At 41.7% G+C, this 17979-nt stretch overlaps 1 protein-coding gene across 1 annotated transcript in view; it reads right to left on the reverse strand.

The window, feature by feature from the left end:
• The window catches only part of CLMP (CXADR-like membrane protein), a 121206-nt gene that overhangs the window by 8529 nt on the left and 94698 nt on the right, over nt 1-17979 (reverse strand). The window contains exons 3-4 of the mRNA XM_012644880.1: nt 11007-11181; nt 390-591 (exon numbers count right to left, since the gene is read on the reverse strand). Of these exons, the coding sequence (XP_012500334.1) occupies nt 390-591; nt 11007-11181 (377 nt within the window). The remainder of the gene's footprint in view (nt 1-389; nt 592-11006; nt 11182-17979) is intronic.

Genomic DNA, 17979 nt, shown 5'->3' on the forward strand with positions numbered 1-17979 from the left:
TGAGCATGATTTTTTACTGATAGAAGGGATAGAAGTTCATTAATTTGGAAGCAATTAAGTAGAGCTTAGTAGTGTTTGCTGTTAAAAAACAAGTGAATTTGAATCATATCTGAGAGATTTAAATTAAATGTGAGCATACTATTCAAATATTAGAGGATATTTAAATTTTGTACTGTGCTACCATGGAAAATCACGAATGTATTTTCTTTTTTTATTATGGCTAACATACAGAACATACACACTTCTTCCCAGGGAACTTGTGGTGATCTCTGAATGTATAATTTAAGGTACTGCATATGAAGTTTTGTACCACCATGCTGCATTTGGCCCTCTCTCCCAGAGAGCTTACTAATAAGATGTAGGCATTTGCCCTTGGCACCCTGTCTTACCTAAGACTTTTAAGATGACATGGCTCCACACATAGCGCCCTGAATTCTTCACCTTGCAGGTGTACCGGCCCTCATCACTGGGCTTCAGAGGCTCAATCTGTAGGGAGGCATCTCCTGCCAGGAAATTGGAAGCAAAGGCCACTCGGCCCTTCTGTTCTTCAGTCAAGTTATTGTAGACGTGACGACTGGAGTAAGTGATCACCTGTGGGATAGACCGAGGCAGGGTCAAGCAGCGTGGCTCTCAGCCTTCCTCTCCGGCTGATATGAAGATGAGGAAAGGGAGTACTCCCAGTGGCACAAAGTGGCCAAGCCCGGGGCTGATTCTACGTGTCCAAGTGACCTCTGTTCTAAATAAAAGCACAGTACATTTGCTAGGCATTGCTTCTCTTTCCAAAAATAGTAGCACTTCATATTTGTATAGCATTTAATTATAAAGTACTAATTATTTCATTAAATGCTCAGAACCACCCCATTTTATAACTAAGGAATTTTGATTTACATGCTGAAGTTCACACCGTTAAGGAAAGGAGGAAAACATACAAGTGTACAGCTATACACATATTAAGCATAGAATATTTCTGGAAGGGTTCACAAACTGGCTATCAATAGTTGACTCTGAGGAGAATTGAGAGAATAGAGGGTAAGGATGGGGAGGGGACTTACCTCCCTCCTGTATACCCTTTTCTATCTTTTGCATTTGCTACCACCTGCACGGGACCTATTCCAAATCCACCATGCTCCTTGTGCTAGGTGCTTTTACGTACCATTTAGTTCATTTTTCACCACAATTTTTCCAAGTAGTTATCCCCATTTCACAGACGGCAGAACCAGGATTTGAATCTAGGTTTTCTAAAGCCGTCTAGTTATTATATAACCACAGTTCTCTCTCTCCCTCTTTATTTTCCCACCTGTGTTCATTTAAGTGTTCATTAATTGTTCTTCCATAAAGTTTGGAAGTGGAGGAGAAAAAGAGAAACTGAAAAATCAGTGTGGTGTTCTCAGAACAGTTGAAAATCCAAGTGAAGGAACTGAAGAATTAAGATGGAGTAGAAGTTAATGGTTAAAATTCAGGTCTGATACTGAAGGTGTCATTGTTTGGTTTTCCTTCTTTGTTGGCGTTAGTGTGGATTAGTAAGAGTAAGTTAGATGGAAAAAAAATTGTTCCTTCCTTCCATAAAATACACTTGAGCTTCATGTCTTTGTTTTCCCAGTTAGGGAGACCAAAGTTCATATTTCCCTAACAGAAAAAAAAATTTATTTTTACTGAATTTTCATCTGCCTGCATCACAGCCTCTAGTTCTTTAAAATTTCCCTGGGTCCTCCTAGTCCATCACCTCACTACTGTTAGTCACAAAAGCTATGCTGATCTAGTCCATCAAAACTTCAGGCCATATGACTTCAGCTTTGTCCTCCCTGCCATTCAGCAATCATGTTCTTAAACTCATTCGATTTAAACATCAGCAAACATTTATGGAATGACTGCTTTTCATCACATTTGGAGGAAGCTGTTCAGATGAGTAAAACTCTCTTCTTCAAGTAATTTACAATCAAGTGAGATTAACAAGGAAAGAAGTATAAACATAGAAAAAGAAATGATTTACTTGAAATGGTATCAGGGAGATTGTCCCAAAAAAGTTGGTGGCATTTGAGTTAGGCTTTGAAAGATGAGTAAACTGAGAGATGACGGAGGCAGGGAGACGAGGGCTGGAGGGAGCATTCCAGATACATGGACGGGCACTAAAAAAGCCATGCAAGCATGTGGGAGTGACCCAAGTGTATTTCTAGCTGCAGCTGTTCCAAATTGTTGCACTGTACTTAAGCCCTTAACCCCATCCTCAATCACGTGATGCTCTGCAGCTCATCAGATGCTTTCCTGAAAAGATTCGAAGCCATCCAATAAAATGTCCATCAGTTCCTCTGCATTATATCAAAACTCTTCAGTATCATCATCCATTTGCCCTTACCATCTCTCTGAGAAAAATGTTTTCTCCTTTCTCTGCATATTCTTTTTCTTTAGCAAATATTTACTGAACTTGTGTGTCAGGTACTGTCCCCAACACTGAGAAAACAGATAGGAATAAGACACCGTTCCTACACTGAGGAGCTCATGGTCTTGGGGATGGGGGCTGGGGAGAAACAGGTGAGAGAATATTAAACACTGATAAGATACGTAAAGCATTTTCCTTCAATATTGCCTTCTCATTTCAAATACCATTACTATTGTGACAATTCTCATGTTGGTATCTCTGTCCCCAGTTTATTTCTGAGCTCCATTTTCTTATTTCCAGCAGCCTGGCTGCTGTATATTTCTGTCCTCTCTAGTCTACCCTCCATACTGCTGCCCAGTTGATCTTACTAACGTAAAACTCACATTCACTCTTTTCCGGCTCAGAAAACTTTAATGGCTCCCCACACCTCTGAATGATGACCTGACTCAGCCTAATGTCCTCAAAATTACCTCCCAATCTCATTTTCTTATTTAGTCCACTTCACATACCTGGGCACAATCACACTACATTATTTCCCTTTCTTTAATATGAGTGGTGCTTTCTTTGTGCTCCTGTGCCTTTGCTCACAGCATTTTCTTACTTAGAAACTCCTTTTTCTTCATCTCTCCACATAAAGAAACCCTATTCATTCTTTTAAGTCCAAAATCAGTGTTAACTCCTCACAAAACCTTTCCTGATATGACACTCTGAGAATGATCTCTTTTCTTTGCTCTCATCCATAGCATTTCTTTGCACCATTTTTATTTGAAGAGAAATTGTAAAAGACTTCATAATGGGCAAATAGGTTGCCCTTGCTATCATGCTAGGTATTGTCCAGGGCACCTTTTGGGGTTATCTGATTTTATGCACATCTGTTGTCTTTGTCTTTGTCCAGGCTATTTTGCAACTCTGCAGTCCTCCGTTCAATAAGCATTTATTAAAAACATACTCTGTGCTTGGTACCGTGCCAGAGATGATAACACTACAAAGAAATGAGTATTAGTGTTAAAAGATAACTTTTTTAAAGAAGGTAAAACTATGACTCTCATATACATAGAAAATAAACATGTCTCAAAGATTTTACTTCACTCAATAATTAATGATAGAACCAATAAGATGTTATAACCAGTTCAAATGAGAATTAGGACTAAAAAAGATTTATATTTTCCATTGGACAAAATTCATTTGCATCTCTATGCACAAGAATGATTTTCATTGCTATGGATAAGAAACATGAGCATCACTATCAGCCATCCACAAGTTAATTTCTATTTCTGTGGAAATTAATATATGAGAAAAATTAGACCCTAATTCATCTCCAGAAAACCTGGACTCTAAAATTGGACGCTTTCCTTCCCTCCTCTCCTCCCGCCCCCATAACAGAGCCTTCCCACCTCCCCCTCCCCATAACTGCAGCATCTATTGAAAAGAATGCAGAAATTCAAGGCAAAACATCTATCTAGGAATAAAGACTGAACTTTTGACTGAAATAATGCATTTACTGTACTTTTCAGAATTTTTTAATGTGCAAAATGATGTTCAGGAGACACCTACCAATGGTGTATGTGGGGGAAAGCTACATGCTATGGAGGGAAGGGAGGGGGAAAGGAAAATGATTTGTCTCCAGAAATCTTGGGTTCCAGGTAGAGCTCTGAAATTCATTTTGGACAAGGTCCTTCACCTTGTAGAATCTAAAAGGTTTAGAGTCCAAGTTTTCTGGAGATGAATTAGGTTCTAATTTTCTTCATGTATTAAAAGAAAACTGGAGAACAGTTCTTATCCTATGGACTTCACGGGCTTATAGTAAGAATTTAAAAAGAAACAATGTGTGTGAAAGGATTATTCCTTTACTCAGTGACCACTTTGTGACCTCTGTGCCAAGCATAGTGCTTGGCTCTGGCTTTGTGAATGTGAATTGGGCATAGAAATGAAAATCTGTGAACACAATGCAATGCATTCAGTCCAGATTTTTGTCTTTATCTAACAAAACACGTTTGTGGTGTTTATTGTGTGCTAGGCACTGTTCTTAGTATTTTACAAATATTAACTCTTTACGTTAAAAAAAAAAAGTCAGCATGATACAGTGAAAGTTTAAAACAAGACTAAGAAAGTGAGTCTCCGATAAACTGCTTAGATTTAAGGCCATTCTTTTGTTTAATAAATATTTGTTGAGTGCCCTCTATAAGGCGAGCACACATATCTTAATCTAAAACTAAGACAGCTGCAGTTTAATTCTGCTAGAATGGGGTAGTTCCTCTTGGCCCTCCTGTATACATGGTAGATATAACTAATTAATAACTGCACTTTCCCACTGAAGCTGGGTATCCTAGGGAGTTCTTAGGACCAGGCAGAGGTTTCTATCCTATTCTTACTCCTTGAAAGGCAACCAACCTCTTATGTACCAGCACCATTTCTAAGTCTTTGAGTAATTACTTAGTAACTAAGTCATTAGTCCCACCTCACTGCTTTTTTTTCCCTTCCCAATCAGATAAAACCTATGAACTCTGACCCAGAAAAATACACGTATTATTTTGCAAATAATCCCATAGGATTCCTAACACTCGACTGAAAGCCCTCTGCTTTAGACACAGACCAGGAAGAGCTAGGATCACAGCCCTTCTTCCGGATGTGGTATTTGTTTGTTTTAAATGTTTCCAGGGCGTTAGGCCCCACATCCTGTTATACTCTACAGGAAGGGTAGGTTTCCTGGCAGATGGAAGGAGCTGCCACAGAAATGCCAAACTGGTGGGACAATAGGGAGAGGAGAGATAGGGAAAGGAGGAAATGCATTGCAACAGGAAAAGACTGGAGTTTAGAGCTTATCTCTACTCAAAGACTGAAATTGAGGGGCTGATGTCTGGAGATAGGACAAGTAAGCTTGGAACACTTAATAGGTGCTCAATTAATGTTATTTTCTTTCTTTCTGCCTTGTCCTTATTTTCCCTGGGTGCATAATCACCTACAAGGACGTCAGTTTGTGCTTCCTAGGAAGAATGAAGAGATGCAAAGCCTCAAAGACAGTAAAGAGTTAGGTAATTTTTAGGAACTTCTGTGTTTTGTGGGCTTTGGGAGGTTGGTGATCTTTTGGGCTTGAGGGCTTTAGAATTTCTTTCTTGTTTATTTTAGTATTTGGGCTAGCATCAGGAGGTGCCTTTGTCTTGGAAGGTACATTTGACTTTGGAGAGCCTTAGTAGGATCTGGAGTAGAATCTAGCTGCTTTGGACTAGTGTAAGTAGAGTACAGCAGAGGATTTCAAACTGTTTTGAACAGACTCACATAGAGAAATACATTTTTCTTCATGACCCAACACACAAATAACATACACATATATAACTGAAACATAAGTTTTATGAAAAAGTATATGTGTAATGCATTCTGATATTATCTAGTCTATATTAAAACAAAATCCAAACAAAATTTCTGGTTGTTTAGGATCCATTAATGGGTTGTGACCTAAATTTTGAAAAACCACTGCACCATGGCACCATGATTGAGAGAGCTGGCTGGGAAGTCAAATGGTCTGCATTCAAATGGAAGCTCATCCATTTGAATGAGCGAACAACTAGCTGTGTGCCTCATTCGGGTCAGTTAACTAACCTTTCTAAACCTTGAGATCCTAAACTGTTAATTGAGGCTAAGCTACTTAACAGGATTTTTGTGGGAATGAGATAGTAAACACTCAAATGTTAGCATCATCATTTCTATTAGGCTGATTCTGGGTTCAAGAAAGCCCCTAAGGGGAAGGGCTCAGCGGAACACCTGTAGTCCCAGCTCCGGAGTATGAGGCGAGAGGATTGCTTGAGCCCAGGAGTTCAAGTCCAGCCTGGGCAACACAGCAAGAACCAGTCTCTTTAAAAAAAAAAAAAAAGAAAGAAAAAACCCTAAGGTTTCCAAAATTGTTCAGCCCAGACCCCAAGAATATTAATCATTCCATACATTAGTGATTTGTGTAGCAAAGTTCCCTGGCTGAAAACCTCCATCTGTTTCCCATCACCTGTGCATACTGTGGATGAAAGCTTGGCCCCCCTGAATGTGGCACGCAAGGCCAGGGCAGTCTGGACCATCTTTAACCCCTGTCCTCACACTCTCGAATACCCTAGTCCCCAAACTTGATGGTTCTTGATTCTGAACAATGTTTTCTGATATGTCTTTGGCTTTAATCATGCACTCTTCTCATTCTGAAATGCCTCTCCCTCTTTTATTTTTGCCTGAACAACACCTATACTGGCCTCAAGGTCAAGCTCAAAGGCCACCTTGTGTGTATAGCGTTTCCTGGCTCCCCAGTTAGAATGGTGACTCCTCCTTCAAGCTTCTGTGCCTTGGGCATATTTCTACCATAGCGCTTAGTACATTCAAGTAGGCCTCACTCTATCTGCTTTTCTTTCCCTTTCCCCAAAATCCTGTTCCTTTTGTTTTTTTTAAGAGATAGGGTCTTGCTTTTTTTGCCCAGGCTGGAACTGTCCCAATATTTAATGAAGAGAAAAGAGATAATATACAGATAAGCATCTGACATCTTTGGAACATAGAGATTATACAATTGCAACATAGCCTTATAATTAAGTAACAATTATTTAATATGAAGATTTCACACACACTTCTGACGTGGATTGGGTCTCAGTTACAGCCTTGCAATTTGGCTCACATGCTTGGAATCTCAGATACTTGTGTGCTTCTTTGTTTTATTTTGTTTTTAATTCTAAGGAATGTAGTGCTGAGACTAAGCAGGGTGTGATGGGAGAATAGTGAATGTCAATTTCATCCTTTTGCAAACAAACAAAAAAATTAAATGTATGAATTGCAGCTGTCGTGGGCCTGTCTGCTTTATGGCATTCCTAGTGGACCTAGGGCAATTTGTTAGGGCTTGTATGGAACAGATGAATCAGCTCAACTCTCTGGCAGTTGCTCTGCTGTGCCATGACCTCTGTAGTAATCATAAAACCGCTTTGAATGGAGATAGGTGCATGTCTCTTTCTATGTTTTAGACCAGGATTTTTCTTTTTCTTTTTTTTGTTTTTTAATGACCAAGCAATAGTCATGGAAGATCAAGATTTTTCTTGCTCAAGGCCAAAGAGAAGAGGGAAGGAGTGAAGAGCAAGAGGTTAGGACTGGGAATTGGAACATCTCTGTCCTAATTTCTCCAGCTGAAAAATAGAGGGGAAAGCTTTCTGTTGCGTGTTTTCCTGACTGATCTTTGGAGAAGATCCCTATCTGGTCCCTGTCTGGAAATTTAGTTGTGTTTCTATCTTTAGAACCAGGAGGAAAGCTCTGGAGTTCTAGTGGCTATGCTGTCAAGGCTGAAATTCAAATATTCTGGAGACTACCTTTCTACCCCCAAATGCTCCCTGCATAATCTGAGCATCCTAGACAAAAGGGATGAAACGTTTCTTCTCAGATTGAAATGCAAAGCTAAACTTAGGATCTACGTCATTGGCAGCCTACTTTAAGTGCCACATCCATTCCAGCTCTTCCTGTATTTTCTTACTTAGTCACCCTCACTCCCGTTCCCAACACCCTGGCAATTATAAAGTCCTGGCAACTCTACCTGCTAATTTTTATTATTCCCTTCTTGATATCCCAACTACCTGTGACTGTAATTTAAGTCCTTGTTGTATAGTCTGAAATTGTTTAACTGATCTTGCTTTTATTTGAGTCTCCTTAAATCAGTGTGCCATGCAGTGTCAGAATGATCACCCTAAAATGCAAATATGTCCCTTGCACTCTTAAAATTCTTCAAAAGCTCCCTAATACGTCATACAAGATCTTCTATGTGCCGGTCCTGCAACCTCTGCAGGCTCACATCTTACGCTCCACCTATACTAGCTGCATATGATTTCCCAGAATGTTCCAGCCTTTGTGTCTATGCTCTTGTGATTTCTTCAGGGCAGTTCTTGTATCAAGACTTGTATCAGCTGTGCTTTCCTCACAGGAAGACGTTCTTGAGTTTTCCCCTCCTCCAACTACTCTTGGCCAGTGGCTCCTCCTTTATATTCATCTAGAACACTCTGCTTATCTTGATCATGATTCATGATGTTTGTCATGTAGTTCCCAAATTGTCTTTTTATACATTTATCTCTTTAATTAGCTCCTTTGCTGTAGGCTGTGTTTATAGTGGGACTCCAATAAATATTTATTAAATGTAACTAAATTGATTTTTGATCTTTTATAACTTCCAGTAATACTAAGCTTGATCCTGCAAGAGGGTTCTTGCAAAATTAGTTCTGTCTGGAATGATTTTCTTCCTACATTCTCCTTATGTCCTATATGGCACATATTATACTTTCAAATCATTTGTGAAGGTAATAAAGCTAGTGGTTCACAGCCCAGGCATTGATGTCAGAGTGCCTAATTTATAAATGCAAAATTGATGACCTTAGGCAATTTGCTCACTTTATGTGTATAAGCATACCTCAGTTCCTCATTTGTAACATGGGCCTAATAATCCCAGTCATGAGGATTAAATGAAATGAAATATTAATAATCTATGCTAAACAGATTTGTACCTGGGATCATACAGCTAATATTTACTGCTTGCTTGCTTCCTTCCTTCCTCTCTCTTTGTCTGTCTCTCTCTCTTTTCTTTTTAAAAATTATTGAATTTCTTTTCACTGTAAACTCCAAGAAGGCAAGGACTATGATGTCTTCTTCACTATTGTATCATGGTCCTTAGCAAGGCATATAGTAGTTACTAAATAAATTTGTGTAATCTGAATAATTGAATATATGACCATCCTTATTTTAGAGTATCAACTGAAGACAGGAAATTGTGACTGCTTATAGCCATTATCAGTGGCCTTTTAAAATCAGTAATTAACTTCCTAACCCTTATATTCACTTGGCTGTGTAACCAAGCAACTCCATTTTTCTTTAGTTCAAGTGAAAACATTTGGATGAAAGTTAGATGTGTGGAGTTGTTAGAAAATTATTTAGTGAAACTTGTTAAAGATGGTAAGGCAGACTTTATTCAAGGGGGGACTGTTAAATAGGTATAAGGACCACTGCAACGGGGTCTTGTGATGGGGGACTCTGACTCCAGCAAGGACAAGTGGGGATTTATAACCAAGGGACAGGGTAGGGGTTGGTCGATGGAAAATTACTAAGAGGAAACATCAGGGCTAAGGGGGTTTCTGGCTAAACCTACATGTTAGGATTATTGTAGGCAGGCCAGGGTGATAAGATATTGAGGGTGATAAGATACCAAGAGTGGGAGATTTTAGCCAAAATAACTTAGCAGGATTCTTGCTCAAAAATGTATTCTATAAGGACAGAAAGGGAAGCCTAAGATCAGTTCTAGTTAGAAAGAACTCAGGAGACTGATTCAAGTGTAGTCAAAGGAGGAAGTCTGTATCAGAGTCATTCCTGGATTTTTATTACAGCAACATGGGCTCTTATTTACTTCATTCGGAACTGAGAGTATCATGTCTAGCATTGACCAGGAAGCTGTTGGAATAAACATGCTTAGGATGAGGTGACCTTGCTCTACAGAGCACAGGTAGAGTCTCAGGATGCTGCACTGTGAGAACAAAATGACAAGCAGTATCAAAATAACAAGGTGATATAGACAGCTAATTTCAGCAAGTTAAACTCCAACAGTGATTCTGAAATTTATTTTCAGTGAAAACTTTAACTTTTCCTAACATAATCCATTTTACGAAATTAGTAGTATAGACAGAAAAGAGGAAAGGACAGTTTTTTATTTTTTATCAGGGAAAGAAGTAAAGGTCTGAAAAACAAGAAGGAGAGTCAGCTTCCCTAAGCTATAGACTTTTTTAAATCATAAAACTTTTGAATCAAAAAGATAAGTCTCTTAACAAAAAAATAAGTCAGTGAGTAAAGGGGGTGACAGTAGTTACACTAGAAAACCTGGATTGAGGAAAGCTACTGTGGCTGAATGCCAGCAAGGCAGAAGGACGACACCAGTAGGTTACCGAGTTCTCATTCTCCACCATTGGCCAGCACAGTGGGTCACCAGGAGGCAGAGCCCTGCAAGTTACGGTCACACTGCCAGAAGCACATGAAACTAGTGGACCATCATGGCCCTACCCAACCTGAGAACTGAAGACCCAGGGCCCACTCCTTTATTTTTCCACTCCAGAACCAGTATCAGTTCTTCCTGGCCAGTTATACATGTGCAAAACATTTTCATTCATGTCCTCTACTTGTTGCTCTGCATGAAATGTTTTTTGTCATATCACATAGTCTTAGAGCTTAGAAGTCATGACTTTGTGCAAGGCTGAAGCATGGCAGGTGGTAATGATTTAAGAGAAGGAAGAGAAGCAGCCCTGCTTGAGTAGGTTTCAGGTTCTGGCCCACCAGACTGGGGAATCAAGCTGTCACATCTTAGTCCTCTCTTTAGGCAAAGACATTTACAGTGCAGATTCTCTCCCTGGGCAAATGCCAGCTGGCTTTCTAGTAGTTCTGGCTTGGCCAAAGAACATAGAGTCTTTTTCTCGCAACCCAAATACTCTTCCTTCTCTACAGTTTTGTATCTAGGGTCTTTCAAATATAAGCCAGATGAAAAAGCAATTCTAGCTCTTTCAAACCCAATGAGAGACTGGAAGACCGAGGGAAGGCAAATATGGGAGGATGAGGAGGAGAGGGACTCTAGCCAGACGTATACCTCTATACTTACCACTTTTTGGTTCCCCTCATTATCAGTGAGCAGCCATTCAATATCCAGGGTGTCTTTTTCTGGAAGCCCCAGTTGATGGTGACAGGGCAAGGTGACCTTTTCCTCTGCCACTCTCTTGATCTCAGTGTGAGTCCCCAAGGTTCCAGTGTAGTAGGAAACTGAAACAGAAAGACATCTAATGAGTAATGCAGAAACTGGATGGCAATGTGTGGGGAGCAAATAAGACAACATGTAATTATTGGGTGTTCCTGGGACCAAGGAGCAGGTCAAGGTGTTGGAAGAATCCTAGAACAAAAGTACTAGAAGTGCCAGTGTCTCACAGTGGCTCCTCCATGAATCACATCTTCTTTAATGCCCCATCAAATTACATCCTACTGGTGCCTGTCTTTCCTACCTTACTTGGTTTTTATGAACAATCAAATTGCTCAGGTCAACAACTACCTCTTTTTTTTGAGGCAGAATCTCTCTCTGTTGCGGGGGCCAGAGTGCCGTGGCGTCAGCCTAGCTCACAGCAACCTCAAACTCCTGGGCCCAAGCAATCTTCTTGCCTCAGCCTCCTGAGTAGCTGGACTAACTATAAGTGTGTGCCACCATGCCCGGCTAATTTTTCTATTTTTTTGTAGAGACAGGATTTCACTGTATTGCTCAGGCTGATCTGGAACTCCCGGCCTCAAGCAGTCCTCCCACCTGGGTCTCCCAAAGTGCTAGGATTACAGGCATGAGCTACTGTGCCCAGCCAACAACTGTGTCTTGATTTTTCTGTCTCCTACTAACAGAAGCTTCCAAAAGGCTGATACTCTAGGAAACTATGCACTAAGTTGCTCAGCAACTCACGTTCTCGAGGTCATAGAATCATGACCATTTGAAGGTGGGAAAAAACCTTAGAGATGAAACTTCTTATTTTACAAGTGAGTTTTTTCAAATCTAGCAACAGTTGTTGCTGACCAGTAGCATGTATTTAAGAGGATGAAAAAACAACTACACAAATAGTGTAGTATAAGGGGAAATTATTCATGATCAAAGGGCAATGCAAATTTAGAGGAGAGAAATTATAGGCAATTTATTATAGGGTTCAGGGAAAGTTTAAATCCTTCAAGGGTTTTGTAAGTATTAGAAACACAGTATGTAAATCATCTAGTATAGCGTTTAGCACTTAATAGCTCTGAGTAAAATGCAACTGATTTTATTATTAAGAAGGTGGTATTTGCTATGGGCTTTGGAAAATGGAGTTCATGTAAATAGAAATAGAGGATGAAGAACGATGTTGAGATGTGGGGGAGGGGAGATGACAGGAACAGGCACAGGATGGGAAAGTGGGGGGATCTTCAGCGAATGGTAATAAATAGTTCAGCTGCCTGGCGTGAAGAATAAATGTGGGAAGGTAGTAACAAGTTAGGCTGGAAAAGTGGGGCAGTGTATGTGATAAAAGGCCTTGCTTGCTGCAATGTGACATAATCCATTGCTTTGCTTAAGATGAGATATTTAGGAGCTGTGTATAGAATGCACAGAAAAAGGGAAATACTGAGCCATGCATTTGTGAAAAAGCTGTTACATTTTTCCAGGTGAGAGCTATTGTCCCAGGATAGTGGTGAAAGTGGTAAAAAGAACAAAGGACAGATTTGAGAGGCAACACGGAAGTCAAAACTATAGGACACAGCAACTGACCAGCTCTCAGAGGAGAAAGAAATGGCTTTCAAAACCAAAGGCTGTTTCCACGCTTGCATGACAGGATGGCGGCTGCATTGGCAGGGATAGGGAAGTCGGAAGCACCATGTGTTTTTATTTTGGGGTGAGGTGGGGAGGGTAGACACTGAGTTTAGATGTAAGTCTTTTGCAATATCCGACAGGCATCCCTGTGCTTTTTTCCTGACCATAATGCCTCCCTTTCCACTGCGATGCTCACACGACTCCCCAAATAGTGTCCACCCTCAGTTGTTGCGTGAGAGGAAGTTGCAGCACCCTGGGCGTTGCTTTATTTCTTCATTTTTCGTTTCTCTTGTGCTTCACAAATAAAGCTCTTAGAAATACTCCAGTTCCATCAGTTGTGCCTGGGCTAAACTGTATCAGGTCCCTGAATTTTCCTTGGTCATTCCATACAAGCATTGTATGTGGGAGGAGGGAGGGCAGAGTTGGCCTCTTCCCCAGAGTAGGCTCCAATACCAGGTCACAGGCTGGGTTTCCAGGTCACTCCTTAGAGCCTTGTCATAGACAAGGCACCTTCCCAGATCTCTTTGTAAGTGCAGAAATGCCTCCAGGAACAAGTGGGCTCTTATAGGGAGTTTCTGCTTCCCTAAGAGATACATATTCTTTTATCCTTCCAAATTCTGTCTTCCATTCTCTGTAGTTTCATGTCACATGGTTTCAAAATCTAAAACAGGCTGGGTGTGGTGGCTCATGCTTGTAATCCTAGCACTTTGGGAGGCTGCGGTAGGAAGATCGCTTGAGCCCAGGAGTTCTAGACCAGCCTGGGCAACATAGCAAGATTCTGTCTCTACAAAAAATTTAAAAAATCAGCCAGGTGCGGTGGCATACCTGGGGGCTGAGGGAGAAGGATCACTTGAGCCCAGAAATCTGAGGTTGCAGTGAGCTATGATGATGCCACTGCCCTCTAGCCTGGGTGACAAAGCAAGAGCCTGTCTCAAAAAGAAAAAAAAAAAAACAAAATCTGATCTGAAGCAGGCTTTTCTATCCAAAGCAGAATTCTGAGTTACCCCGTTTGGATGGATCCTGTCCCTCCATCCATGTAATATTGGCCTTTGGCCAGTAGGAATTCAGTTCCACTTTTGGCTTTCTTATCTCTAACTTACATCTTTTTCTAGGAATAGTACCCTGTCAGAAACTTTAGACTCTGCTATAGACTGAAGGTTTGTGTCCCCCCAAAATTCATATGTTGAAATGATAACCCCCAATGTGATGGTATTAGGAGGAGGGCCTTTGGGAGGTGATTAACTCATGAAGGTAGAGCCATAATGAATGGAATATAAAGGACCCCAGAGAGGTCCCTCACCCTTTCTGCCATGTGAGGACACAGAGAGAAGACAGTGTCTATGAACCAGGAAGTGGGCCCTCATCAGATACTGAATCTTCTGGCTCCTTGATCTTGGTCTTCCCAGCCTCCAGAACTGTAAGAAATAGATGTCTATTGTTTAAGCCTCCCAGTCCAAAGTAGTTTGTTATAGCAGCATGAACTAAGAGACTCCAAGGCCACCTTCTCTCCTTCCTGTTACTCTCTCTCTCAGTATCCGGCCAAGGATCTGACATCGTTGACTATTAAATCTACAGTATCGATGACTGATGAATTGATACGACGAAACATCATCTAGATTCTAGGTATGATGTGCCTGACATTCAAGGTGTGCTTTAGCTCTAGATCCTCCTTTATCTCCTTACACAGTAATAAAGAAGCTCAGTGTGAAAAATGATCTCTTTTAAGCCATTCATAATGAAACAGAATCATACAACCTCCAGATTGGAACAGCCCCAAATGCCAGGGCTTGTGTGAAGTCTTCTTTCCTGGAGGGAACTCACTCTGCCACTTCAGGAGGGTTTTAAAAGCTAAAGACCAAGAGTTATGACTAATCGAAGCATATAAACTACCTCTCCTATATTCCCTGTTCATTTCTCAAAATTGATTAGCAACTAATCAGTGGGAAGGCAAAGGACCTGTATTCTTGCCTTCAGAAAAATGAAATGAGAAAGAAGGAAGCAGGGGAGACTGTTTCATTCTGCAGCAAGGCTGTTTGGGCTAAGACTGTAGGGAAGAAGCCCTCCAAGGCATCCACCATGAGAGAAGCCCCAGGTGGGTTGCCAAGCACAGTGGCAAAGAAACGAGACCCCAGGAATGTGCTGGACCTACGAGGGGCCTTTAGAGCCAACAGTTTATGCCCTTGTGGGGTCTTACTGACTTTCTCAAGAGGGTTTCTATTATTTCTATTTAGAACTTGAAACTGCAATGAGAATGGCCACTTTTTTTTTTTGAGACATCAGTCACCCAGGCTGGAATGCAGTGGCATAATCATAGCTAACTGCCTCAAACCCCTGGGCTCAAGGGACCTTCCGTCTCAGCCTCCCAAGTAGCTAGGGCTACAGGTGTGCACAACCATGCCAGCTAATTTTTAAATTTTTCGTAGAGATGAGATCTTGCTATATTGCCCAGGCTGGTCTCAAACTCCTGGCCTCAAGCAGTTCTCCTGTCTCAGCCTCCCAAAGCACAGGGATTACAGGTGTGAGCCACCTCGTCCAGCCAAGAGTGACCACCATTTAGTGAGCACTTCCTATGGTTTGGCTCTACATGGAGCACTCAACCCTATGAAGAAAAGATTATCATCCAAATTTATTGATGAAACTCAAACACAAGGTTACCAACTTGCCCGAGGTCACATAGCTAAGAAGTGACAAGAGACGAGGCTTGCCCCACGTATGTTTCACTGCAGAGTTCAGAGTTCGTGCCCTGTTTTATGTGGCTTCTAGGATATCTGGTTCTCCCATTATCTTGTTAATTCCTTTAGATTAAGTCCCATTCATCACTGCCTTCCATAGCAGCTCAGGGTCCCACACACTGCTGGTGTTCAATTAATATTTTGTTGAATTGATTTGAATCTAACCCACGTACCCATTTTACCAAGGAGTAAACTGAGGCCCAGGGTAAGAGGTGGCCCAAGGTCCTACAACTCATTTAGTAGCAGAAATAACTCATATAATAACCCATTCTCCCTCAGTCTCTGTAAAGCAGCTATAGAGCAACTGAGAAATGCACCAGTTTGCACTGTACTAAGCTAAGCTTGTGAGAAGGAGCTCTGGCTTCGACTCCTGGCTTTCCACTGGACACAAAAATGCTCAAATGAAACCAGTGTCCTGCACTCCAGGCAAAGCTAGAGAACCCAGCACCAATTTAGTGTATACAGCAAATTCAATAAATAAATACAAAGCATCAGCTATGAAAGTTGCTGATTTAAGCCACTAGAGGGAATCAGAGGCTCAGATTTGGTTGATGTCCCAAAAGGACCAGAACATAGTAGTGGGTGGTGTGGTTTGACAGTGTGCCAAGTTCTATTTATACCATACCCAGAATTAAATACAGCAGTGCAGGGAGGAGCCCCTTAGTGAACACAAATGGCTTCACCAGGCAGGGAGCCACGAGATCAGAGCGCACATACCTCTAGTCTTCCCTGAACCTCAGTTCCTTAGACCCAGGAGGCCACCAGGATTCCTGCAGATTGCTAAGATCCTTCCATACTTTTCTTCAACCTACCCAAGGGGACAGGGGCCTGGGCTCTGTCTTTAACTCCAAGGCAAGGCAGTGCTCATGGGGGCTGCTGAGAATGTCTGCCATCTGCTGGGTGAGAGGGAAGGGGCACTCCAACCACCCTGTGGCTAGGCTTGCATTGTGCAGGCACTGAAGGAGTAATCTGTGCTAAGAAAGACCCTAGAGATCATCGATTTAACTTACGAGGAAACTGCGGCCAGAGAACTGAAATGTCAAGTCATAAAGCTAATCAGCGGCAGAACTGCAAGTGGGGGAGTAGTCTCCATGGGGGGATTCTGTTGCAACATCTAACCATGGGAGAAGGAGCTGGGTGGTGGCAGTGGTAAGGACTGTCCCCTGTGCACACGCAGAATGTCTTCCCGGAAGCTGTAGGCTCTCCCTAAGTGGGGGCTTTCGCATCCAACTCGAGCACTTAACAAAGGACCTTTGGGAGCTTGAGAGAATTACTCTTTCTGTGGTGTTCTCATCTACAAAATGGGAATTAAACAAGACACTGAGGTAAAGCACCTAGCCCAGTAAAGGCACGTGGGACGGCTCCTACACCGGGCGTCAGACAGGAACCTTCTATGGCTCTCTAACTTTGTTACTTGTGAACTTCATGTCTATACAGCCTGGGAAAAAGCAACTCAGTTGTTAGTTCCCTTCCCCTACTCTTCTGTGCTAGAAGGAGGTGCTTTTTCTCAGATGAATGCCGCCTACATTCAGTTAAGATTGGTTTGAGGTTTTATTCTCTAAATGGTATTAAAGATTACATTTTATTAAAGAATCTCCTGAACTTTTAAGACCTCCTTCAAAGAGATGGGGCAAGGTTAACTTTTAACAGAAACTAGGATGCTGCATTTAAAAAAATCTATTTCTCTCTTATTTCTCTAACAGAGAATTCTTCCACTTCTCGAATGCCTACTGAAAGCCTCCATGGCACAAGTTGCCCTGAAGTCCACATGCTTATTCTCCCCGAAGATCAGGCCTTCAGCACAGGTACTCAGCATTTCCCAAGGCCCCACCTAGGTGAAGCCACAGTGCTGGGTGCATAGGTCGGGAACAGGTGGGTTCATTTTTTACAATTGAGTTGTTTTCTTCCCAGGCTGTATGGACATGAAGTTCACAAGTAACAAAGTTAGAAAGCCATAGAAGGTTCCTGTCTGACGCCAGGTGTAGGAGTTGTGCCACACACACCGTTTCAGTACAGCAGAGCACCCACTAATGGCAACTGAGGTGTGGAAGCACCTCCTTCCACTTGGTGATTGTACTTTTCTCAGTAGACCCGCTATAGTCAACTGTTCACATATCTGAATGGGAAGAGATTTTTCCTGTGCTTTACTTTACACAGAATATTTGAGAAAGCCTCAAGAAAGTCAGAATCATCAAATGTCAGTCAAAAAAATAAATGAGACTTTGGAAATTTTCTAATTGCCCTCTCATTTTATAGATCAAGAAACTGAGGCTTTGGCCAGGCACAGTGGTTCAGGCCTATAATCCCTAGCATTCTGGGAGGCCGAGGTGGGAGGATCGCTTGAGGGCAGGAGTTTGAGACCAGCCTGAGCAAGAGCCAGGCCCCCATCTCAACTAAAAATAGAAAAAAGTTAGCCGGGCACTTGAGCCCAGGAGTATGAGGTTGCTGTGAGATAGGCTGATACCACGGCACTCTAGCCCGGGCAACAGAGAGAAGTGACTCACCAAAAGCCTTCTTGATTTAAAAAAAATATA

This window comes from Propithecus coquereli, unplaced genomic scaffold (genome assembly GCF_000956105.1).
Source record: "Propithecus coquereli isolate 6110/MARCELLA unplaced genomic scaffold, Pcoq_1.0 Scaffold222, whole genome shotgun sequence".
Lineage (NCBI taxonomy): Eukaryota > Metazoa > Chordata > Mammalia > Primates > Indriidae > Propithecus > Propithecus coquereli.